Source organism: Colletotrichum truncatum (assembly GCF_014235925.2).
Source record: "Colletotrichum truncatum strain CMES1059 chromosome Unknown Contig_0011, whole genome shotgun sequence".
Taxonomy (NCBI): Eukaryota; Fungi; Ascomycota; class Sordariomycetes; order Glomerellales; family Glomerellaceae; genus Colletotrichum; species Colletotrichum truncatum.
This window is the reverse complement of record NW_027222408.1, coordinates 406,347-430,807: the sequence shown is the minus strand read 5'-3', so window position 1 is coordinate 430,807 and position 24,461 is coordinate 406,347. Positions and strand designations below refer to the sequence as shown.

Here is a 24,461-nt window from a genome sequence, read left to right as displayed (position 1 = left end):
TGCATCGACGGTCAGCACGGTTTGCTGTGTACTTTTGGCTGCGGAGTAGGATGGGGCCGTGGATGAAGAGGATGCAGCTCAGATTAAGTAATGGCAACAAGAAATAGAATATAAAAGAAGAAAAAAAAACACACACACACAAGTGAGCTGTGGGAGACAGGGTGGAGCGCGGGGTGCAAAATCTGGGGGTGTCCCCTTTCTTATAAGCGAACCCGGACCGGTGGCTCGCGATGCGGGACTCTGATAAAGCCGGAGGCCCCGGCATCAGAGAAATTCTGATAAAAAAAAGGGTTCTCGCCGGAAATACCATCTCGTATCCATCCATCTCCACTTGGGTCGAAACAACTGGATATGACAAGCAGATCGAATTTCCTTGATGGTACTAGCACACCATATTCCACTCGGGTACAGACTGGGCTGCAGCACTCTGTTACCTAATAACATCGGAGCATGCCTTCGTCATTCGCCAGGGGTTGTCCCTGTGCGTCCCTGTGTGGCCACCGTTCCTTGGCTGTGTACTGATTTGAAACTACTACAATGTCGTCATTGGGCTTTGCTATTCTCTTTGACATGTTCTCGGCTGATGACCAGGCGAGCTTGGAGTCAGGCTAGACACATAAATCAGTTGGAGATGACACAATAGCGCTGAGCCGCGGTTGAGAGCCGCAGCTAATGCTGTTCGACTTTTTCCCCCCCTAGAACCGATCTTGGAATGGTGCATGATTCCCCTGAAATGGTGTGGTTCAACAGGAACCCCCCGCGCGGAAACACCCGATTTGTCCTTTCTGAACTGTCATCCGAAGTTGACCAACCAGCTGCTTATGTCGAGCTTTCGACAACCATAAATATCCATCAACACGTAACCTCCACGGCCCCAACTTAGTGCACCATGTACATAGTAACCAAGGGGCATATTCCCACAAGTTTCAAGCCCACAGTCACCGACTCGTCGAGAACGTCAAGTTCAAATTTGGAACACTTGTTGCACGGCCTCTCGTGGCTTGTTTACCCAAAGCCTGGACTCTTTTGTGGAGTTGTCGAACCTCAAGCCTTCCCGATACCCGGCATCACTGAGTCATGAAAACAGGGATCGGCTTGCCCAGAAGCACTATGTAGTTAAGTGCAGAGTTCGCATCTTGGCCATAGCTCTCCAAATCCCTTTTTTTCCTCCTCGGATGTGACCCGTATCGCCACTAAGCTGTCATTTCTCCTGCCATTTCTTCCGCCATTCCGCTGATTTCGCCCTTGTCCCGCCCATGGTCATCAGGAAGCCCGCGCGGGGCTCAGGTTGAGCCGGTGGGCTACTATATACCCAATCTGCCTAGGGTATAGGATCTGGCCAAAGTGCTTGGCAATGCAGGTTACCGAGAAAATTGTTGCCAGCCCACTTACCGGTCGAGGCCAAAAAAAAAAAAAAAAAAAGTACCCAGTGCCCAAGTCATGACTTGAACACAGTTTGTGTTGGGTCACGATGTCTGCAAAATATCTTCAATGGCGACACTATCATGGGTTCAGTCTCGAATTCTGCCTTATAAGGCAATCAAGGGAACAGCAGCTGCACACAGCTAGCAAATGCCGGTCACTTACCCCTACTTGGCAGAGACAATGCAAGCACCACCCTGGAAAGTGACCAAGGCTGCGGCTGGTATTCAGGTATCTGGTGGGGATGGAGCTTCGGAAATTGGTCAAGAGAAACTAGTCTCCTTTTAACTTTTGCAGGGAGACCTCGTGACCAACAACTCTGGGATTGATTGCTACCCTAAGTGAATACGTGGGTATTGTCTATTAAATTTCTTGAGTTGTTTAAAAGGTTCTCAAATAGCTTCCTGGCATCTTACGGTACATATTAAGGGGGCCGGCAATCCCTTGAAGAGTTTCACGTGGTGTTGTCTTTTTTTCAAAGACCGAGTTGGGGTATGGAGGGGAACCCGTTTGCAAATCTAACAGAAGAGAAAGCGTTGTTGGATGCTGTTACCTGTGACCATTCACAATTGCTTATTGATCATGAGTTGTGCAGACTTCCACTCCGTAGCACAGTTATCTAAAGGAGGTTGCATAACGAAGAAAAGTCCAGACCCAAGGCCTCCGTTCTGATTTCAGCTGAAGTGGAGCCACATTGTTTCGAGGTTGAGTTTGAAACCAAATACTTCCAACAAGGACGTCAGACTTAGAGCATAGCGGACCGAGGCAATGTGAGTTGGAGGGTTCTGCATTGATCGTGTCTAGCAACAACGGTTGTGTCTAGTTGGGTGTTGTTGGTCCGAACGCCCTGCGGCTAAACGTTCAGAGGCCGCCGTGATAGCTTGGAGAACAAGTCTTTTCGTGTCGTAACATTTGACCAATCGGACGGATTAAGATTAACCTTGTTTTCCAACTCTTTGATAGATATTCGTCTCAACTCCCCGATATCGCACCGCTGATCGTAAATGTTTGCGCGATAGGTCCTCACATATAAAGTCCACTTCTTTCCATCCCGCCGCTTCCGAGAGAATTGTCCTTTAACGAGCTCAAAAGTATCATTGAGTGCCATATAGGTTATTAGCCATTATAAAATTGATTTCGCGTGAATGGTTTTCTTTTCGCTATGTTCTGGTTGCTTTACTATGCCGCACATTACTTGACATTCAGCCCAAGTTTACCCTGAGAACAATCAGTATATATACAGTGGATATAACTGTTTCTGCCGGTTACGTATCCTTAGTCAGGTGTCTTCAGGCTCTTGAAGCATAGGATGCAGAACGCAACCTTCCCGGAAACCTTGTCCGGAACCCCCTGGGTAGACGCAGTGACCAGAACAGTCCTGGCTCTGCGGGGAGGTGGCTGTGCTAGCTGAGAGGTAACTGGAATCTATTGTCTTGCAATTATGGGGGTCGATCTACCAGACATATACACGATGGAATCATCCTCTAACATGGTGCAGAACGGGTTCTGCTATGATGAAACATGTGGAAGAAATTTCGGGGCAGAATAGGGACAATTGCGGGTTTCAATCAATGGGTGACGTTATTTGTGCTTCGGAGCTGTCAAAGTGATCGGACCGTACCTCAAGGTACGCGTCAGCCAAACAAAACACGCTTCTCTTGTTGTCAAAGCTTCCGTTGTGCATATTCCAATTACTGCTGTGTACCACAACGTCGCAGTTGCACCAGGCCATTTGTCTAATGCACGGGCAGCCAGATGCGGTGGGTCAGGAGAAAGCTTCTAGTTTTGAGTATCTGAAATAGCTTCCTTCTTTACCAGTGGCCGACGCTGCGGGCTTGTTCATAACGCCTAATGAAAATGCTGTAAAGTCGATATACTAAAGATTTGATGGCTGTCTATCCCATCGACTGTTAAATGCCTACAGGTACTTGTTACCAGCCTTCCGTCCACTTTTTACGCCTCATAACAGAGATGCATAATGTTATAGCAGCTCCTTTTTGTTTTTCCAATTATAGAAGCACCAAGCCTGTAGCTTAGCTAATTGCAACCAATTTCGAAACAGTTAGTATGTAGAGACTACACCAAATACTTAAAAATTGCATTACTCAGGCGACTAGAAAAAGTCTGGATTAACTACTGGTTGGATATTCCCCCTCACGGCGTTGTTATCTGTAGCCATTCAGCAGTCGATGGGATAGGCATGAATGCGTGGGACATGATTAAATCTAGGTTTTGATGTTCAGTTTGCTAAGACTCTTATGCTCGTATTGCTTGTGTTAACTAAGAAGGTCTAAATAAGTACAACGCCAACAACACATGCTTAAAACAAGGTTGGTATAGACCTCATATTCACTCAATCTGCGTAAGAGGAGCCGCCTGCCAAAGTATCACTATACTTACATATTCAAGAGCGCTTCTGCGGTAACGACGATAAACTGTGGCGCGTTAATGATGTCTCAATCTTTGAGCAATAGAAGCCTCGCCCATTTACTTGTTTGAGCTGCCAGTCACAGTTTAGGTGATCATTTGATTCAACTATAGGCATCATGGTGGGTTGCATTTGACGTCTAAAAATTCGACGGCTCTTATATTTCATCTTTATAGATATCTCAACGATCCATCTTACAAGCACCGAGGTGTGCGAATTCCATATTCTCTCCCCAACCACAAACCATCATGTACTAGTCCAGAAGAAAATGGTCAAGGAGCCCAGACCTTAGCGGCCTAGGCCTTGGCAGGAGGGGCGCTCTCCTCAAGCTGGGTAACGTTGCCCTGCTTTTCATTGACAGAAGAGCCCTCAATATCGGCGCGCTTGGTCTTGAGGTCATCCTGGAACCCGAAGAGGTCGTTCATGGCCTCAAGGGAGAGACCCTTCGTTTCGGGGACGAAGAACCAGACGAACACAGTCATGATGAGACACCAACAACAGAAGAAGACGTATGTACCAAAACCACCAGTGCCCATGGTCACCAACATGGGCGGCACCGCACGGGAGATGACGAAGTTGAAGAGCCACTGGGTCGCGGCGGCGAAAGAGACGTTGGTTGCGCGAAGACGGGTGGTGGCAATCTCGGAAACGTAGATCCAGCAGCAAGGTCCCCAGCCGAACTGGAACATGCAGGCGAATAGGAAGACGCAAATCAGGGCAATGTATCCAGCGGCGGTGACCTGACTATTCTCGCTCGGCCTGGCTACGGCGATGAAAATGCCGACGTACAGCATGGTCATGGCCTGGCCAATACCTGTCCACATGAGAGACTTGCGACGGCCCAAGGAGTCGGCCACGAAGACCAAGAAAACCGACACCGCGATGAGCTTGACAAGGCCGTAAATACCAGTGGCGAAAAGCTCGTTTTGAGTACCCTCAACACCGAGAGTCGCAAAGATTTGAGGCGCATAGTAGTTGATGGCGTTGGTACCTGCAGCCGTTAGCAAATGAATGGGGCCAAGCTGGATGCTGTGTTATTTACCTGTCATCTGCTGGAAGAACATGAGAAGGATAGAAATGATAGCACGCTTGCGGTTGGCAGGCACCAGCCACATCTCCTTTTGCAGACTCATCCAGCTAGCGCCGTCAAGAATAGCGTTTTCTTCGTCAATAGCAGCCTTGATGTCGGCAAATTCGTTAGCGACGTAGGGATGATCAGCAGGCAGAGCACGAATGCTGGACAAGACAGCAAGGGCTTCCTCCCACTTATCCTGCTTGGCTAGATGGCGAGGTGATTCATTGCACAGAAACATCGAAATCATGAGCATGAGAGGAGGGACTCCCTGAATGGCCAGTGGAATCATGTAAGAAGCAGTGTTCTGGGGACCCCGCGAGCAGCCGTACTGTGGGGTGTTAGTCAGACTGTTTGAAGTTTTTATTGGGAAGGGGCATGACTTGCGTTGATCCAGTAGGCCAGGAAAATTCCGAATACAATAAACAGTTGATAGATACCGGTTAAACCGCCTCGAATTGCTCGAGGAGCATTTTCAGCGACGTAAAGCGGGTTAACCATGGAAGCAAATCCAGTACCGAATCCAGAAATAAATCTATACGTATCAGTGTTAGCACGGAGCTTGTCATGTTGACACGAGTGGTAAAACTCTTACCTGCCAACATACATGGCCGCGAGATGGCCAGAAGCAGCTGCCTGAAGGACTACACCAACCACGGAGATTCCACCCGCGGCCCAAATGAGAACGGGACGACGACCAAATCTATCGGCAGCCTGGGCAGCGAGGAGAGCACCGAGGAAACATCCAGCTTGTAGAGTAGAGACAATATTCGCGCCGAGGTTGGAGCGTTCGAGATCAGACATCTTGTCGAGCTTGTAGAGTCTGCCCAAAAGAAGCACAGAGTAAGCCATGAATCGAAGCAGCAAGCAGGTGTGTAGGGAAACATGTGACAACATACTCCTTAAACGCGTCCATGCGGAGAACACCACCGATGACACCAGTATCGATACCGAAAATCAGACCACCAAAACAGGCGGAACAGGCGAGAGCGTAGACCCTCCATCCGTAAATCTCAGGAGGGTCCTGCTTCATCGCGTCGTTCTTGACGACTTTTTGAAGAAAGGAGGTGCCCATGGCGGCGGTTCACAGAGTGATTCGTTTCGTACGCGTTTGCTGTATGAAAGGAAAAAAAAACTAAGGATCCAGAACTCTCTTGATTATGGAAGTATTCCGAAGCAGAGCCTGGAGAGAAAGGTCTGTTAGACGAAAAAAACACCAGTCCAGGACGAGATCGACGGATCCGAGACTTTATAATTGTTGCTGCTCATATTACTTTTACCCCACGGGCGGCCTGATTGTCGACAAACCTTGGATCTCCGCAAATCCGGTTCTTGTGCCCAGCAACATTAGACATATCTGTGGAGAGGAGGCAAAATGCGGAGTCTGGAGGTACACGCGCTGGGCAAGGCCAAGGGAACGCTGGGCAACTGGGTAGTTGGCTGATACGAAGACGCGAGAGGGTCAGTGGCAGAGTCAACACGTAGGGCCGAGCGTTGGCATTTATTGGCTTTGGAACTTGGCTCTTCGCTAACAATGATTTAGAGTGGGGATTACGACGGTCCAAGGTCAGCGGCCAAGGCTATTCCAGGTTCTCCGGCAATCTCAATGGTGGAAGAGCCTACATGCGAATGCCCAGAAAGTTGGACTTGCGGGCCAAGATGGAAGAATTCCAGCCCACAAATCGTGCAAATAGGCGTCGGATGAAGTAGTGAACGACAAGCTTATAGCGTCTTGTCGCTACCGAGGGAGTAGATGTCGTTCACACGGACCGATTGACGGTGCTATAGAGCCTCGCCGTCTCCCATAAAGAGAGTAGCATTTTCCGGACATTTTCGACCCCTCTCCGAGCCCGGCTGCTAGCTCGCGGGTGCACGCACGGGCGACTAACCGTCCCCTACTCGGACCTGCACTCGGGGGCGCACCTCCGCCGCCGCCACGATAGTGTATGGGTGCTGTAATATTCTAAGTCGGCATGCGCGCAAAAATACCGCAAGCGAGCGGAAACGTGTGTTTACATGGCCGCCCGGATAAAGAGCATGGAAAAGATGCCAGGCTTGGCGTGTAGGGCCTACCATGGGCTGGGGAGGCCAACCCCTGTCTGCTGGCAATGAACCAAATCTGAGTGTGATGAGAGCTGGTAGCGTGTACTTAGCCCACAACCTATCGTTGTTCAGCTCTGGTGATACTGAAGAGTCTACGAGAGTTTTCAACCCTGTTGTAACATATGGACTGAAATTTTCCGTCAGTTCCAGACGGTTTTTTTCACTGCTCTAGTTTGGCGCCGAGCCTCTAACGTCCCACACCCACTTCTGGGCACCCCCCACATTTGGGCACCCCATTTACACCAAAAACGCCGTTTTTCGAAATTCTATATTAAACTAACTACTATACTTACTAAGAAAAGAAAATATATATAAACTATGTTAAGTATAATTATAGCCATCTAATTTTTTATAAAGGTTTAAATATAATAATAGTTATAATATAGAAGTTTAAAACTAAAAGCTTTAAAATGTTAGTAGATACTAGTAACTTACTAGTATTCCTTAACATTAGAAAAATATATTTTCGCTTATATATACTTATTTAAAAAATCTAGGAAATTAATATTTATACTTATTAAAAGTATATAATTATATCTAAAAGAGATTTAAAAGTATTACTTTAGTAAATATAGTATAATTAAGGGTTAAAATTCTATAATAGAAACTTTTCTTAAGGGAAATTTTAAAATATTATTCTAAGCTTAAAGAATTTTTTACTAAGTATAAGAATATATAAATCTACTATATCTTACTTAAAAATTCTAATCATATTAGTTAAATATCTCTACCTATTTTATATATTAAGATATAGGCTAGGTAAATTAGTATTATAAATGTTAAACCTTGAATTTATAATACTTATTATCAATAATACTAGTATATAGCTACTTAAGTATTATAATTAAGTCTTAATCTATTTAACATATATTTATTCTCTTTAATAAGTAAAGTATTTAGTTTAATATAGAATTTCGAAAAACGGCGTTTTTGGTGTAAATGGGGTGCCCAAATGTGGGGGGTGCCCAGAAGTGGGTGTGGGACGTTACTGTACACTGTGCTCAGGTTGTCATGCGACCTTGGTGGTGGTGTGGGCTGTCTGCCGTTGGAGCTTTCGTTCCACTGGCACATAGCGCCACGACTGTATCAGGTCTGTCTTACTGGTGGCAAGGGTACATAGAACCAGCTAGTTGGGTGTGCTGACGATGAGGTGCTAGACCGCCCAAGAATTACAGCCCAAATACCACTCCTCTATGGGAATAGGCTTTCCTCGAACGTATGCAACCTCCAGATAGTATAGCTTGGCTGCAGGACATGGCGTGCGGGGCACCAGGCAATCAGGAAGAGACAATCCTTGTTCCCCAGCTAATTAAGAACTTCGTGCACCGATAGATATGGGGAAAATTGGAGATTGGAGTCGATCTCTTATCTGCTGTGCTTACTACATCAATACTCAAAGAGGGACACAGGATACACGGCATTGAACTTATTTGGTCTTCCTTGGTATGATACCGCCCGAGTGCCTCGTAGTTAGCGTACTGGAACTGCTGTTCATGTTCTTGCGGTGATGTATTTATGAATACAAAGCACGCTCATGGCCCAAGCATCAAGCTTAAAAGTGGAATAGTCCGTGGCTGGGCGTGACGTGGTGTACAAGCCGGGATACTCGGCGATAGCCTTGAGGAAATTCCAAGCTGGATTGGGGTTGAAAATATGGTGGTCACAATGGGTACCGAAGGGGCAATAGGAGTCGACTACTGTCACTTAGAAAAAAGTGGGTAGATGTCTTTTGGTTTTTCTCGTTACGCGTTAAAAATACTGTGATATTGGCTCTTTAGCTTACCAATGCAAAAGTGTGCCATCTGATCAAGTGGCTATTCGAAATAATTTGAAACCTCATTGACCATCTCAGTCTATGATACATGATGACATCATGATAATTTGCACCTTACCAAAGTGCTCCCGCTTCATAGTAGTTTATTGTCAGACCTAGGCCATATCTTCTTCCTTGCCAGCTGTCTCGTTCCTCCCAGCGAACTCTGCAGATGTATTAGCCGGTCGATGCATTCAAAAATATTTGCTAGGAAGTTGAACTGACGGTCAACGGCAGTGTGCTTGAACTTTCTAGCGGGGATCTTGTTTTCAAAAAGGATGTCAAGCTCGCCAAAGGTTCTGTCTTTGGTCTCTGGAAGGCGGAAGTAACACCATGTGTTACAGATCAAATTGGTACCAGCGTAGAATAGACCAGCTTTCGCTCCCCAGTTCCACCCTGATCATTGTTAGTTACTGTCACTACCTTATATGGTAAAAGAAGATGTATGGCCTACCAATAGGAGAAATCATGCGTGGAGTTATGGTATGTTCCACGATTCCGGTAACGTTATAGACAAATCTTCCAATGACTATTGTCTTATACCGAAGTCTCCCGGATGGAGTTTCTGCTACGATCGGGTAGCAGACAGGCCCGACCGTCACCATGTTCACCAAATTCGAAGCCACTAGAATCACACCAATAGCTATCTGAGCCTTCTCGTCTTTAGTGAACCCAAGGCCGCCGATGATGATGTTGCAGAAGAATAGAAATGTTAAACCGCTCATATATAGGGTTGCACGACCGACATGAGGGAAGAGAAACCAACAGATGATGCCGCCGATCACGTAGCACGCAGAGAGCGAGATATTGAGATTCAGCGACTGGATCTCCGAGAATCCGGCAGCTTGAAGAAAGGTAACGCCGTAGGCTACAAGAGCATTACCTCCAAGAATCTGAGCAGCCCAAACAACGCAATTCTACAGAAAACATGAGTCAGAACAATTTCCAAACTTTTCATTAAACAGGGTAACTTACGATTTCAGTGCGCCATAGGTTGGTTCCTTTGAAACACTCCAAAAACGTAGCGTCGTGAGTCTCTGCATCTTCCAGCGCTGTGGTGTGTTTGATATAGGCTAGGGAGGCGTCGACCTCCACCTCTCGGTCAGGGGTGTCTTGACGAAGACGGACAAGACTCCTTCTCGCAACATCGAACTTTCCTCGTCGGACCGCGTTCCAAGGGGACTCAGGAGCGTAGTAGGCGCCGATAAACAGAGGAACTGGCCAAACCCACTGGAGGAGAAATGGAAGTCTCCAGCCCATATCACCCTGAATGCCAGCGACAGCGCGAACAACTCCGGCGGACAGGAGAATACCAGCGCCCCAACACATGCACACGTAGGCTGTGACATAAGGGCGGAGAACGGTGGGGACTACTTCGCAGGCGTAAGTGGTGCTCAATGTCTGGTTCTTTGGTTAGCTTCCGGCCTTACGGTAACAAATTGTAGGCGTTGACTAACCTGGAAGACACCCCACGCAACACCGCACATGGCCTCTCCCCAAGCTAGTATGGGCAAAGATGGTGCAAAGCATGGGATAGCAATCATGACCGCCATCCAAGCCATGAAGAACATCATTGTGTATCTTGCGCCGAACCTGTCCTGGCACCAGGCATTTACAACCAAGCCAGCAAGCTGTCCGACCAGTGCGGAATTTGATAGTCCAGATTGCCACTCAGGTGGGATAAGTTTCTCCTGGGTTCCTTCATCGTAAACCCCGAAACGTTGTTTGAACTGTGTCTGGCCGTAGAAAGAAGTGATCTGTTCTCTTCATCGTTAGAAGCGAGCCCTGCTAATTCTCAGCATCGCTCTGAGGGCGTTAGCTCACAATGACAAGGTCATATCCCTCCATAATCAAGCTGGTAGATAGAAACAGGGCCCAGAAGACTGCCTTTCTATATTTTGCTAAAGCTTGACGGACTGTTAACTTGCGGTCTGCGGCGTCGCCCTCTTGAGCTCGGTTGATGAGCTCAACGGTGTGCGCATCGCTCAGGTCGAACTGTTCTAGTTCTTTTGCAGTGGGAACTATCTTCTCTGTTGCCATCGTAGATGCGCTAGTAGCACAAGCTGAAGATATCAGCTTCTGCGTTGAGTTATCTGCAATTGCTGAAAGGCTTTTAGCTGTGTGCTTCGGGTCTGGATGTGAAAATAAACTGCAGGATAGCTCTCGTCGACCTTGGCTTTGCCATGCGCGTTGGCGCTTCTTATTGCCCTTGACTTATATCATTTTCGCAATTCGGGGAATTAGGCTGCCCCAACTAGCGGATCGCGGGGAAGTGGAGAGATAAAACACAAGCTATGCGTTGCGGCTACAGAAGCAGCACATGGGGAGATAGCTGCATCATTTTCCAAGCATGAGATATTCGAGAAGAAGCGGCCCAATGGGAACGGTCCCCGCTATCGGGGATTCTCACCGACATTGCCCGGGTGTCTGGTTTGCTCAGGCATCTTGCGAACTTGCCCACCTAGACTCATGGATAGGGGAATTCTAGACGAAGTCCAAGGCCAAGAACCTAACTGATACGATGGCACATGGGACATTTGTCACGAGTTCAGAGAAGTCAAGGCAGGATCAGCACCAACACGAGCGCAACCAACGCTTGTTGGTGTTTTCATGCAAGCTTTATCTCGCGTATCGTATGACATTGTGCAGGCCTGGATGATCCCCCGGCGTCGGCTGACTGGACCGACCCCGCAGCGGCAGCCAAGTCCGACCCCGCATCGGCCGGGCGCCCCGCCCGACCGGATGTGCAACTTCCATTGACAAAATCATTCCGGATGGAATAAAGAAGAAACAGAATATTTTGGGCTTTTACCAAATATTTCATTGAAAAAGCTAGGTCGTTCAACATTATTTGTTGCCCTTATTAAACAGTGCTAAGTTATTCAACTCTCCGGTCTAATACTCAAATCTCCGGTGTAGGCCGGTATTAATATTCTGTGCTGATGTTTCTAAAGACATGGAATCATCTTGGTGATTCTTTTCCACAGGACTTATTAAAATATTAGAATTTCGAATTTTCAAATTCGTCATCCAGTTCTCCATGCCGGTAGGGAGAAAGAAAATTGTGAATATTTTAAGTGGTGATTATTATATGCAGGCCGATCAGTATGTTGGCTTACGAAAACCTAATTATTTTGCATCCCCTTGTTCCACAAATTGATTTTATTCGTCCGCTGTAGACTTAAAAGCGGCTTCGGCATTACCCACTCGCAACGTCAGTATAAACTTGTGGTTATGCCAGTTGCGGTAGAGGCCCTCCACAGCCTGAGAACCAAGTCACCGTCAGTCTTCTATTCCCACAGAAAATTTGCCAGCAGTAGCTCGTTTAAATAGCCGCGGTTTTGCGTCGTTTCAATAGGGTAAGTTTCTTAGATCGTTTTTCCGCTATTATCGGAAGCATGAATGCAGTTGAGTTTTCCGCCACGTGAGGTAGGCAGGTGAGTGCACGAGAAAGATCAAAGCGCAAGGGGTTCAGCCTAGGTCCTCTAATCCCGAGAGAATTTGCAGCGGAGGGGATACTGAATATTGTGAAGGTAGTACCGCAGGAGCGATCCCATTACTTAGCTCTGCAACTAGGCAGGCTACGAATTTTACTCACAGCAGGATTGTATTGCTACTGCCCTGGTTCGGGCAAATTTTGGCCTATACTACACATGATATACCACCAAAGGGCTTTTCACTGGTTTTGTCAATGGGTAGGTATCTTTCACATGTTGGAAGGGTTTGGTTGTTAATTCGTATATAAAATTGTACTTTCCAGAAACTTTGAGAAACCTATGATCCTCCTTTTTGCCACCACTTTGAATCCACCTCATCGCCGGCTTTGACCTGTGTGACTACAGCCTTGTTCTTGCTCAAAGGGTCCACCTGCTGGAGAACAAATTCGTCCGCGTACCGCTCACTTCGTACTGTGGCTGCCGCGTCCTGTCGTAAACTCGCCTCGCTGCCCACCCTCGATCTCCTATCCGGCTCCAGCTCCATGTCGTCTTCGAGAATAATGCTATCAAGCCTTCTTGTCTCCCGCGTAACCTCGATTTCCTTTGTGACGAAAATGCCGTCACGGAATCTGCGTAAAACGGGCCAGAAGATGGGCACGCTGCTAGCGACCATGGCGAGGTCGACCTCGATGCACGAGAGCACAATACTGATCGGCGCGTACCAGGTGAAGTCCAAGGTAGGGTATGTTGCCGCGCGGTGCTGTATCAGGGTCACAAGTCGAACAACCGAGATGCCATTTACACTGTAAACCTGGGTCAGTATGGGAAATGGGCAAGTTGAGGCGTCAGCGTTGAGGATCGGGGGGATACGCACACGAGACCAATAGTCAACAGAAAAAGCAATCCCAGCTTGGATTTAAGCGGCATGTGGCGTCTAAAGTACAGTGGCACCGGTATGGCAAGCACCACAAGATCCAAAAACACATTTACTGTAGCATGGCTCGCGTAGGTGCCGAAGAAGACGTGTGGATCGAGAGAGCCGTAAGCCCAGCGGGTGGCGGAAAAGCGCCAGTCCCAGTAGGCGTAAATTGGGTAACAAGGGATCCAGCCGAGGATAGAGTAAGGAGTAGCCCAGAGACCGATGAAGACGATGGTGGCAATGCAGGCCTTTCGGAGGAAACAGGGCGTATCAAAGATGCGAAGATACTGAAAAAGAAGCGAAATTTTGATGAAGGCGGTCGACATCTGATAAGAACCGTTCGCGACGTAAAAGGTCTGATTAATGAACTTGGTATTAGTTACAAAGCCATTTGATGTCTGTGATCTATATTGTCTTGCCAGGGAAGACGTACGAGAAGGTAGTTTCGGATTTGTTCTGAGGAAAGGGTGGACATGTGTTTCCCCATTCCAAATTTCGTTGCTTTACCAAATGTCAACTTTCAAAGTACAATATTTTGAGACATGAAGCACAAACTACTTACCCACGCAAACTCCAGTCGTACCTGTCGTGATGCTCAGCAACGATAAAACAACGAAAAAGTCATCCCATCCTAAGGACTTGACCACCCGAGCCCGCGTGTGCAAGCGGAAGCCAACGAATAACCAGGAAATGACCTATTCAATATCAGTCACAAACCGTGTCCCCAAAATTTCAAGAAGACGGCATACCTGGAAGCTGATGACCAAGCTTAATATCGTGCTGCGCTTGTTCACCAGTGGCTCCGGCTCGTGGGAGTTGTCGTGACCCCCGCCAAACAGGCGTTGGATGGTTTGTCCGTCCATGGCTAGGACTACGCCGTAGAATCAAAACATCAGACTAGTAATGATAGTAGACTGAGAAGTGCTTTGATCGGGAACCAGTTGCAGATATCGAAGTCTGTATCAAGTTAGGATAGAGCAAGCTCCATCCTTTCTCTACAGTGACGAGAAAAGTTGGGGATATCAAAAAAAAAAAAAGACGTCCACGCCAGCGTAAGTTTCCCGTCCCGGATCCGTGGTATTATAATATTAAAGCCCGCAAGTTTCTTAGACGTACAAAGGAGATCAAAGCACCACAGAAACCCGCTTTCGACCCTTGCAAACGTATGCCGAAGCTTGCTCTGGGTCATGAATGACAAACCATAGGCGGGGATGCAACCTACTCTACTCCACCGCTCAAACCATGCCCCTTTCTCTTCCAGCAGGCAGGGGTTTGCTGGAATTCGAGCGTAGAAAGAACATTAAACAGCGTCTATCTGTCTGTCTGAGAGCCAATATGGGACAGGCATCAGGCCTCTTCTCAAGAAGCCCCGCCCAGGCTAAGTGTGCTGATCTTTCCATCCACATTGTGCTTGCTTCCCCCCGACATATAACGTCCGTGCGATTGCAACCCCAACCCTACAAGGTCTTACTGTAACGATTGCAACAAATGTGTTGATCCGCTATGGCACTAATAGCGGCAGGCAATGGGAAGCGCGATAAATGAACGCCAAAGCCTGCTGGAACGTGGGAGATTTGCACAAGATCCCACCCCATCTAACACCCTCTGTGCATAACGCATGGACGAGAGCCGCGATGTCACCATCCACCAGTCTCTAACACGTTCGACTGTCACTGCTAGTAGCAAGCGCTGGCGTCGTCCGGGGCACGGGGCTGAATCCCGTCCAAACGATCTCGCAGTGACCGGGCGCTAGGCTAAATCAGACCGTTTAGATCATCAGCCAAGGCCACGGCAGATATCTAACCTTTTTGTGGTGATGACATTCTGTTACTACACACTACTCTCCGAGTAACACGTCTTTAGACCAAGATGGGTTTGCGAAAAGAAGCAGAATGACACACAGCGGGGGAAGAAAAAAAGAAAAAGAAAAGAAAATGGAAATATCAATCGCAAAAATGAAGGCACAGGCTAACATCCTAGTACCTTGCCGCGTGACGTGAGCCCCGAGTCAGTCGACATTGCACAACGGGTTTTCCCCGGGCCGCGTGTTTCAGCGAAGGTAGTTGTATTCTTCGCGGGAATTCAATGAATCGGTCGTTAGAAATGTTATCGACAAAGTGACGAAGCTCTATGTGATTAGACTAGGGAGACAATACATTAAAAGTTCACTGTCAGGTTGTCTAAGGTTCTGTGAGGCGGCCGGGGTAATCCTGCCAAGATCACGGCCAAAACCAGATTTTTGAGATTTCAGGAACCCCTCAATGGACGCATTTGTCAAAACGTTGTGCTGTACAGACATGAGCGAGTCAATCACAAGGTTATAATTTGTTTGTTTTGAAATCTTGACAGCTATCAGAACCCGGGCTCGCGGTGTTTTTTTTGCCATTTTCGATAGGGAATCACATGGACCGACTCACCGCTTGAGGCAGCGTCCAAGGCGGTTCCTTTACGCGTAAGGCCGCGGAGACAGTTCCTCATTTCGGAGGCGTTCGTCGCGATTCAGATCGTGGCTCGTATGCTCGGGGCTTGAACCCAAATGTGACGGCTTTCCGGCAGCATGCAAGTATACAAGCCGTCTTAAGCAAGCATAAATGGAGGGGCAAAAGTCGGTAAGCTCGACGAATGCCATTAGCTGCCATGGGCCAAGCGAGGAGTTCGTGGAGATTCTTGGCAACACAGCTCCCCCCGTTATAGTTTTTTCAAAGAGGATGAGTGCCTGGGGAATTACGAGGTACGAGCAGTTTGCGAAGACGGTTCGTAAGAAAAAAGGGCCGGCGCAGTGATGAAAAACCGTTGGCAATCTCTCTGTCCTCCACCTAATAATCTCGCCAATCTGTATCCGTGCTGTACGCTCGGATGCAGGTGATTTTGAGAAGAGGGTCTCTGACGAAGTGCGAGCAAAACGAGCCTGTTGGAAGGTTGCTCGGTACCTTCACCGAAGGCATGTAAGTGGCCCAGCCAAAAAAGAAATGGTAATGGAACAAGCCGCCCAAGACCCGAGTCAGCCAGGTGTGATGCTCGTCGTCGTTGTGTCATTTTAGCCGATGATAATTAGTGACAGGTGGATTGGGGGGCTCCATCTGACACCTGTCACCGCATTTGCCCCATTTCGTCATCTACTTAGATGGGATGGCCCACTGGAAGAGAAGTAGAAGTGTAGAAACAAAGCCGGAAACAAAACACGTGGTGGTTCTGAACTCATTCTGTGCCAACGCAGGTTTAAAGAAATATAAGGTTAATCCATTCCAAATTCTACATGCTTAATAGTCTCAGAGTTCCGTGTGTTTTGCTTTCCTCTTGAAACGGAAACTTACGAATGGCAAAGCCGCCAGTATACCACAGTCCAAAGTTCCGGTTGCTATTCCGAACAAGATGTACTCTGATGTGATAGCCCGCGAAAGAGTCCAGACTGGCCCGGGTGCAGATCTTGCCCCGAAACCCACGAAGCACTTAATATTGCGGCTGAGAGAGAGCTGCTCGTCCATCAAATATACTTTGGAGGCGTTGTGGAATACTTCTACACTACTTCCATTTCGGGTTGACGTGCTTCTACCCTTGTTCTAGCTTTTGAAAAGACTGAAAAAAAACAAAAAAAAACTTTTGTGAACCTGGTGAAAGTCAGCGGGTGGCAGAAGTGGACCCGTGCGATTTACTCGACGAACTCTTTCGCAGGGCGCAGATCCGAATTAACGTGACTTTACAGACTCTTGGGCTTTTCCCACGACATGTCGTCTGTAGAGGTGGTAGTTGTCATGTGTCCGCTACAACTCATGCTACGTAAACGACACAACCACTCTTTGTTTGAAGGAGCGTCAAGGATGCGGAAAGTGGGCGAGATCTTCGTAGGACTGCAGTGGCAGTCCCACCGTTCAAATTAACGCACTCTAACTTTTGACGGGGAACGAGGCACTCTGTAGACGAGCTTGCTTGGGTGTATGTCCCACGGGTATCGGTCCCGTTGAAGAAACTCAAGCTGAGAGGGGGGGGGGAAAAAGAAGCAAAGAAAAGCATGCAAGACATATCGCCTGTCTGTTTGACCTTTCCGCTGTCCAAACCTCGTGTAAGTCGTTTATACGCAAAAGTATTACAACGGCCCGAATGTCCGCAAACCTTCTCCTCGGAAATTCTTAACCCTACGCGAAAGCCTCACTTTTGCCTCGTAACCCCTCTATCACCAGAATGGCATCGAAAACAACAACTCTCTCCCCTCAAATCGACCCTCGATCAAGAACCACGGGCAAATACTCGTCGACATCGAAACCCGTCATCTTCCCGTCAGCGTGGTAATCGCGGAATCCCTCGTTCGCCTCGCCACCCTGCGATCCCCTCGGACGCGAGCAACAACTCAAGATCACCACCAAAAAAAAAAAAAGCTCACGAGTAATGACATCTCCCACAAAAGCCCTGCGACCCATCCTCCCACCCCCCCCCCCCCCCCCCAGTCCGGGTGCCACTCTCCCAAGAACAAGAGGTCCAAGCGAAAAAACCGGGTTCGTGGTGCAATCACCTCTTCCATCTCCCCCTGCACCATCTTTTGGGCCTCCTCCGAAGCGTGAACCTGACAGTTAGCAACCCGCGCACGGCGCAGGTTTAACCCCCCTCCCCCGGGAACCTGGGCAAGTCAGCCGTTGATCATCACGGCAGACGATTTAAAAACACTCAAGGGGGCCAAAAGAGATGATGCTGACGGTTACGACGCTGCGATGCTCCCCTCTTTTTTTCAAACTCTCTGCATGTTGATCTTGTAACGACCAACATTTTACTGCGTTTGATATGGCGTCCACTTCCATGCGAGTCGACGATCAGGAAACACCCGTGTGATTCAATTTGGGATATTCAAACTTTGACGACGACGTTTAGATACACAAACACACACTCACACTCACCCAAGATTTAATGAATGGAGGGATTCTTTAGGGGGCCCCTTTTAACCTTGCCTACGTCTTTACAGAACCGTTTCGTCCCACATTTTCTTTTTACCAAGGCCAGTCCGTCTAATCGGACTCTTCCTTCACTTTTATATACTAATGTCCTTGGCTGACAGGAGGCTAAGAAGGGTCATCATCATCATCGACACATGACATGTATAATCTTGTAAATGGTTTCATTACTCGCTTGACAAAGGAGAGGAATATACTATGAGTACCTGACCGTAGGCAAGACATAAGGAAAGGAAGAAGAAGAAAAAAGAAAAAAGAAGAAAAAAAGGCCTGCCAGGTCCCTATCCTAAGAAGCCTACACAACCCCATGTGCAATGTAACCCCGCAAACGCCCGCCCCCCTTTCTACTTATTTTGTACTTGATCGCGAACCGACAGATGAAACCCGTCAAAAAAGAATCCCGCATCCGTCCCTTCCCCCCTCTCCCTATACTACGTACTAGATCCCGTCATAGATGTGTTTTTTAATTAATCTCCCCGGTAATATACCCAATCTGCCTCCGCCCATTAACGCCGGCGTTCGTCAGCTGGTTGGCCAGGTGGTTCTGCCCGTCGACGAGCCTCCTCTGCTCCGCCAGCCGGGCCCTGAGCCTCTCCTCGGCCTCGCGGTCCATGCGGTCCACGTCCTCCCGCTCCGCGACCCGAATGGCGCTGAGCGCCTTGGCGTGGTCCACCTTCTCCGTCGCAATCTGCTTCTCCCACTCGAGCAGCATCGACTGCCGCGTGATCGCCAGGTCCTGCTCCGCGATCTCGACCGCCCGGGCGCGCGAGATGGTGGCCTCGGTGAGAGCGGCCTGGTGTTCGAGGTCTGCGTGGCGTTCGCTGCGCTTGCGGCGCATGGTCGCGGCGAAGTGGTCCTCCTCGGCGCGAGCGCGTTCGCTGAGTGCCACGAGGTCGTCTTGTTGGATGCGCTTGCGGCGGGAGTCCTCGAGCTCGGCCTGCGCCGACCAGATCTGGGCCTGGACCGTGGCGAGCTCGCGGTTTCGCGCGATCGAGAGGACGTGGTCTTCTTGGTCGAGGTTGATGCGGTCGAGGCGGGCCCTGCGCGTCCGTTCTTGCGCCTCGATATCCTCGGGCATACCGACGGCGCCATCCGGCTGGGGGCCCATGTTTGAATAGTAAACATCCTCTGCACGGTTTGCGCGGAGGAGCTTGACGAGCGCCTCCTGCTGGTCGGTCTTGGGTAGGACATGCGTGACGTACATCGTGGGAGAGTATGTCATCTTTCCGTCCGTGAAGTGATTGAACTTTTTGTTGATGTACTTCCACATGCCCGCCTTGAGAAGGGTACGGCTGGTGATTAGCGGCTCCTTGGAGTCTAATGCGAGAAGCAGAATAGATTTTCCTTCTGTCCGTAGCGTGATGTCGGAGCCGGCCTCGATGAGGAAGTTGATGATTCGTTCCATCAGCTTCTGGCGCGCGGCAGTAAGCTCGCCGCTGTCGGCAGCATGCCTGGCAAGCTCTCCTAGCGCGCTTCTGCCTCCGTGGAGAGTACTTGGGAAGTCGGGCTCGTGGCCGTACTGGACCAGTACCTGGCAAGCTGCGAGGTTGAGCTCACGCGCAGCATTGTGAAGCGATCCGTCATTCTTTGAAGCGCCGGCGGCAAGCAGGTTTGACATCATCTTGATGGCAAGCTCGCCTCCAGCCTCAGTCGACAGGGTCAGAGGCGTGTTGCCTTTGATGTCGCACACGTCTACTTCTGCATCCTCCAACAGCAGCATCTTGACAATGTCAGGGCGCCGAGTTCGGATCGCCAACATAAGCGGCGTGGTCTGAGATACACGGCTCTCAAAGTTCACCTTGGCGCCCGTTTCGATCAGCATCTGAATGATGCCACTGCTAATCTTCTTTTGTGGTTGGAGAAGGGCCCACATCATCAGCGTAATGGGCTCCTCCTCGAGGTCTTCCATGACCTTATACGGCATCATCTGGTCGTAGTAGTAGCCCGCATCCAACAGCGCCTTTGTGATCCGGATCGACCGAGGATGTTGCAAGAAGGCGAGGAAAAGGAGAGGCATCGAGTCTGGGGGCGTGTACATGACGTCCAGCCGTGTCTCTCCGTCGGCATATTCAGTAAACATTTGAATTAGCTCCAAAGCTTCGTCTTCGGATGAAGGGTTGTCGAAAATACGATAAAACGCGCGCGATATTGACTCTGTATTTGGTTTTTTCTCCAGTAACCGTTTAACCAGGAACGAATTCGAAGCGGCGGCCGCCGACTGCAGCAGTTTTCCGCCGTCGTAGTTAACGTCGACTTTGTGGTCGAGCAGAATGTCAACAAAGCCGTTGGCGAGACTCAGGCTGTCGTCAGACTCAGATAGGGGCATGTCAACGACTTGGATAAGAACGGAGCTCAGGCCGTCGCCGTGAGCGCCTTTTTGTAAGAAGCTGTGCAAAATGCTGAAGCCGCCTTCGGTGAACCACTCTGCCGAGTTCTCCTTAGTGAAGCCCTCTCTGATGGCAAGGTTGAGGTCTTCTCCCAGGATCTTAGACTCAAGCATCAGGGCCAATGGTCGCACCATCACTCTCCTCGTAGCATCGATGAGAGTTTGGCAGTCATTTGCAATCGGGGAGGCACCAAATCGAAGCAACGACTTGATTAGCTTGTAGTCGGGCTCTTCTTCGTTAACAGCCTGGTTCAGAACAACGTGAAGATCATCCGAAATGGGAAGACCAGCCCGGAAAAGGGCCTCGATTGCGGCGGCGCGAGGCTCACGGCCTAGTTTCCAGGCGGCCCTCAGAGCTCTATTGAGAGTTGCAGGCGTCGGTTTGTGTTGCTACTGATGTTAGAAAGAAGCTTTAGACAGACTCATTGGATAACTCACCAGTTTTGTGCCAATGTCAACCAATCCCAGCATCATTTTCAGACTACTGAGATAGGCACACTTTGTAGCCGCCCAAACTGCCTCGCCTTTATTGTGATTCGGGTCCGCGCCGGCCTCTAGCAGAATTTTGACCAGGTCTTCACCCTCCGCGCCAAACCGGACGGCGGATGCTAGCTGTGTGTGAAGCGCGTCTCCATCTATACCGTGACACAGGAGAGGTTGCAGAATGGCGGCACGAGTCTTGAGATTGCCGACTTCGGTGGCAGCCTGGAAGCCCCTCTCAATGGTGGACTTCTTGGGTGTGGTGCTCCCACTGAGCAGCATAGCCAGCACGTCGGCAGCTCCCGAACGACACGACTCGACAATTGCCTCTTCATCGATCTGGGCGCCATGGGAAACGAGGATATTACCCAAAACCAAATCACCATCCGCGGCAGCAGCAAGGAGAGCATCGGAAAGCACCGTCCCTGTGGCACCATGCTCCAACAACAACATGCAGATAGCCGCTCTTGCGTCTCTGTCTGACAACATGGCTGCCTCCGCAAAGGCATCGTTCATGATCGCAACCGGGTGTTTTCGCTGCAAGACTAGCTCAACAATATCAGGGCGTTCCTTCTTAACAGCTGCAACTAAAGCCTCTCCATCGCTTGTGTTAGCATTAATCGATAGCGTTCTCAGCAATGGAATGTCGTTGGTGTAGGTGTTAATAGCAAAGCCTAGGGCTCGGTTTGCCTCTGCGCTGGGAGCGCCGGCGTCGAGCAACTTTTGGGAGAAATCTAGTCGGTCCATGGGATCGGCGATACGGAGGGCGTGCGGCAAGGCCGATGCTAATGATGCCGGACTTGGGTGGGCAGCGAAGAGGAGGTCGGTGATTTGTGTGTCACCAGCAGCAACCGCATGGCAAAGAGCAGCGGCATTATGGGAGTTGACATCGGCGCCTGATTCTAGAAGGATCTTGACAATCGACAGCTCTCGTTTTTCAGGAAGCGTTTGAAGAAGGGAATGGACCTCCTTGACAAGAACGTCGTTGAAAAGGGCCTTGTCCTTGGTCTTGGACAACAAGATCTCCAGCTTCTCGGCCTTAATTTCCGAGGACGGTAGCTGTGATAGTTCGTTGATAGCTCGGCTAACAGTTTGTGGAGATGGTTTGCCGTGCTTCAAGAGGGTGTCCAAAACCGGAGGGTCATGGCTATGGATAGCTACGTAGCTTGTTAGTACTCAAATCACAATGTTGGCTGGCGACAACATACCTGAAGCCATGGCGATACCATTATCAACATTGACATCAGCCCGGCCCTGAAGCAGCAGTACTTGCAGAAGCTTCAAGTCTGCGGGACGGTAGTTTAAGGCATTCAGCATCGCCTGTGAAACCTTGGCTGGGTCGAGAGTTGGTACAGATGTTAGCAACAGAGTTGCCATATCCAACCTTGCCTTGGCATCTTGAGTCGCAATGATTCTGGGCAGAACGCTGGCAGCAGTTTGTGGCGTGACGTTCTTCTTCAGCAACGCGTTCAGTAGTCTCATATCCTTTTGCATCACGGCAGCGACCAACGCTGATCCCTCATTTGTATTGATGTCGGTGTTGTACTTGAGGAAGAGACCGATGAGGTCCTCATCCCGGTGGGGTGGTTCCTCATCAATGGCTTCCTGCAATGCTTCATGAACTATGGGTCCGGTAAGGCCGCTTGTAAGGAAGCACTCAACCATACGATATCGGTTTTGGCGGGACAGGGTCTTGGTGAGAGGGAAAATTTGGGCTAGCGTCTCGCTAGACGGGTTGCTCCCTAGCATCTCCTTGGTCATGGCAACGTCACTTCTCATGACCGCAATCTGCAGAGCTAGTCCTCCCTTATGGTCGACTGATGCAATTTGGTGGCGGTCATACACCATGGATCGCGGTCCTTTCTTCACGTCATGTTCGGCAATAGAGCGGCCGCCGGGGAACACAGGGGTGAGGAGCAACTTGGCGGATTCAAAGTCACCAGCTTCTGCTGCCTCGATAAGCATGTCGTGGAGCGCAGTTCCGCTTGCTCCTCTTCGTAATAAAAGATCGAGCAGCAAGCGGCGGCTCTCCACAGCCATATTCCTTGGAATCAACTCAACACACTCAGATGCATGCGTTGCACTGAGTTCAGAACAGCCGTTCAGAAGAGTGTGTGCCACGTCCACCCGACCGTTCTGGATAGCTTTTCGTACCGCCATGGCGTCCTGGTACTCAATCGAGACACCGTACTTCACCAAAAGACTGACCATGTCCTCGAATTCGGAGGCTGCCGCATGAATGAGCGCCATGGCTGGTCCATCACCATCAGTGCCAGCGCAGAGCAAAAGCTCGGCGACGGCTACCTTGTCATTAGGGTTCATTGAAGGGTGATCTAGTAGCTGTGAGAAAGCCTCATCCAGTCCGGGGCGCTTCGGCGGGTGATTGCCCATGATGAGGGCAAGAGCGATGTCATGGCGGCCCTGTCCAATGGCGATTTTCAGTGCCTCAGCTTGGTTGAAATCAGCATCGGCATCTGATCGACTCAGGTGGAGGACAGTTGTCAGGCATCCTGCCTTAGTAGCATCGACCATACACTGAGACAGCCAAGAAGAAGGTGGCCGTCCCTCAGAGCGTAAGACGGTAGCGATGAGATCAGCCTGGCGGCCGGAAGCACATGCTTCCCGGAAAGCTTCTTGAGCTTCGTTGCTCTGGAGAATGCCGGCGCCATAACGCAGGAGCAGCTCGACGATTTCGACATTTTCGGCACGCATGGCCAAGGGTAATGAAGCATCCAGGGCGAAGTTGTCGGCATGAGGCAGCAAAACCTGAATCATATCGAGCTGGCCGTTGTGGACGGCGTGCTGCAGCAACTTACTACGCTCACCGAAGCTGTCGAGACTCTTGCGGCGCGGTAACAAACTCGTTCTGGCCTTCTGAGCCATGTTCACATCACCACCGGATAAGACGAGGAGAGTGATGAGAGCCTCAGCGACGCCGGGTGAGCCGCGGTCGGCGATGTGCTGGTCCAGGGTCTCGAAGACGACCTTGTAGTCCCATGTCTTCTTCTTGGAAGTGAAGGCGCGTCTCAGGTTGGTGGTGGAATCAGTACGGCCGATGGAGGCCTGCTTCCGCTTCAGGAGTTCCTCAGCCTTGTTGTCGTCTTCCGGACTCCGGAAGCTGGGGGGGCTAGAAGGCCGCGTCAGTGGCGTCGGGGATGGCGGGGGCTCGAGGCCCCATTCCTCCGCGAACTGGATGATCCGCCTCTGGCGGTCATCCTCAGTTGGCGGAGTCGGCATCGGGGGGCCGGAGTGGTGTGGAGGAGTGAGAGAGACCGAATGTTGAGTAGCGGCGATGAGACGGCCGTACAGAGGCGGGGTTGAAGGTTGAGAGAGATGTCAAGATGAAAAGAGCGTAAGTGAGAATAATGGAAAGTGAGGTGAGGTTAGACGAAGTATGAGTGAGAGTGGATGGAAGAGGAGACGTGCGGTCCAAAGTTTCGTTTTCGTCCCAAGATTCTGCG

General features: G+C 49.8%; 4 protein-coding genes across 4 annotated transcripts; all 4 read right to left on the bottom strand.

Moving 5' to 3' along the window:
* Nucleotides 1-4,146: 4,146 nt before the first annotated feature.
* On the bottom strand, nt 4,147-5,997 carry CTRU02_214455 (MFS quinate transporter; the record flags this gene model as incomplete). Its single annotated transcript, XM_036730363.1, has 5 exons — nt 4,147-4,841; nt 4,893-5,253; nt 5,310-5,457; nt 5,518-5,745; nt 5,822-5,997. The coding sequence occupies 5 exons, from the start codon at nt 5,995-5,997 to the stop codon at nt 4,147-4,149; spliced, it is 1,608 nt and encodes a 535-aa protein (XP_036577819.1).
* Nucleotides 5,998-8,954: 2,957 nt separating this feature from the next.
* CTRU02_214454 (MFS alpha-glucoside transporter) lies at nt 8,955-10,878 on the bottom strand (the record flags this gene model as incomplete). Its single annotated transcript, XM_036730362.2, has 6 exons — nt 8,955-9,004; nt 9,064-9,234; nt 9,293-9,755; nt 9,814-10,239; nt 10,296-10,595; nt 10,663-10,878. 6 exons carry the CDS (start codon nt 10,876-10,878, stop codon nt 8,955-8,957), a joined length of 1,626 nt encoding a protein of 541 aa, XP_036577818.2.
* Nucleotides 10,879-12,612: 1,734 nt separating this feature from the next.
* CTRU02_214453 (uncharacterized protein) lies at nt 12,613-14,057 on the bottom strand (the record flags this gene model as incomplete). The annotated part of the gene is made up of 5 exons (XM_036730361.1): nt 12,613-13,078; nt 13,150-13,550; nt 13,628-13,695; nt 13,757-13,889; nt 13,944-14,057. The coding sequence occupies 5 exons, from the start codon at nt 14,055-14,057 to the stop codon at nt 12,613-12,615; spliced, it is 1,182 nt and encodes a 393-aa protein (XP_036577817.1).
* Nucleotides 14,058-18,597: 4,540 nt separating this feature from the next.
* CTRU02_214452 (ankyrin repeat containing protein) lies at nt 18,598-24,237 on the bottom strand (the record flags this gene model as incomplete). Its single annotated transcript, XM_036730360.1, has 3 exons — nt 18,598-20,910; nt 20,959-22,157; nt 22,209-24,237. The coding sequence occupies 3 exons, from the start codon at nt 24,235-24,237 to the stop codon at nt 18,598-18,600; spliced, it is 5,541 nt and encodes a 1,846-aa protein (XP_036577816.1).
* Nucleotides 24,238-24,461: the final 224 nt, after the last annotated feature.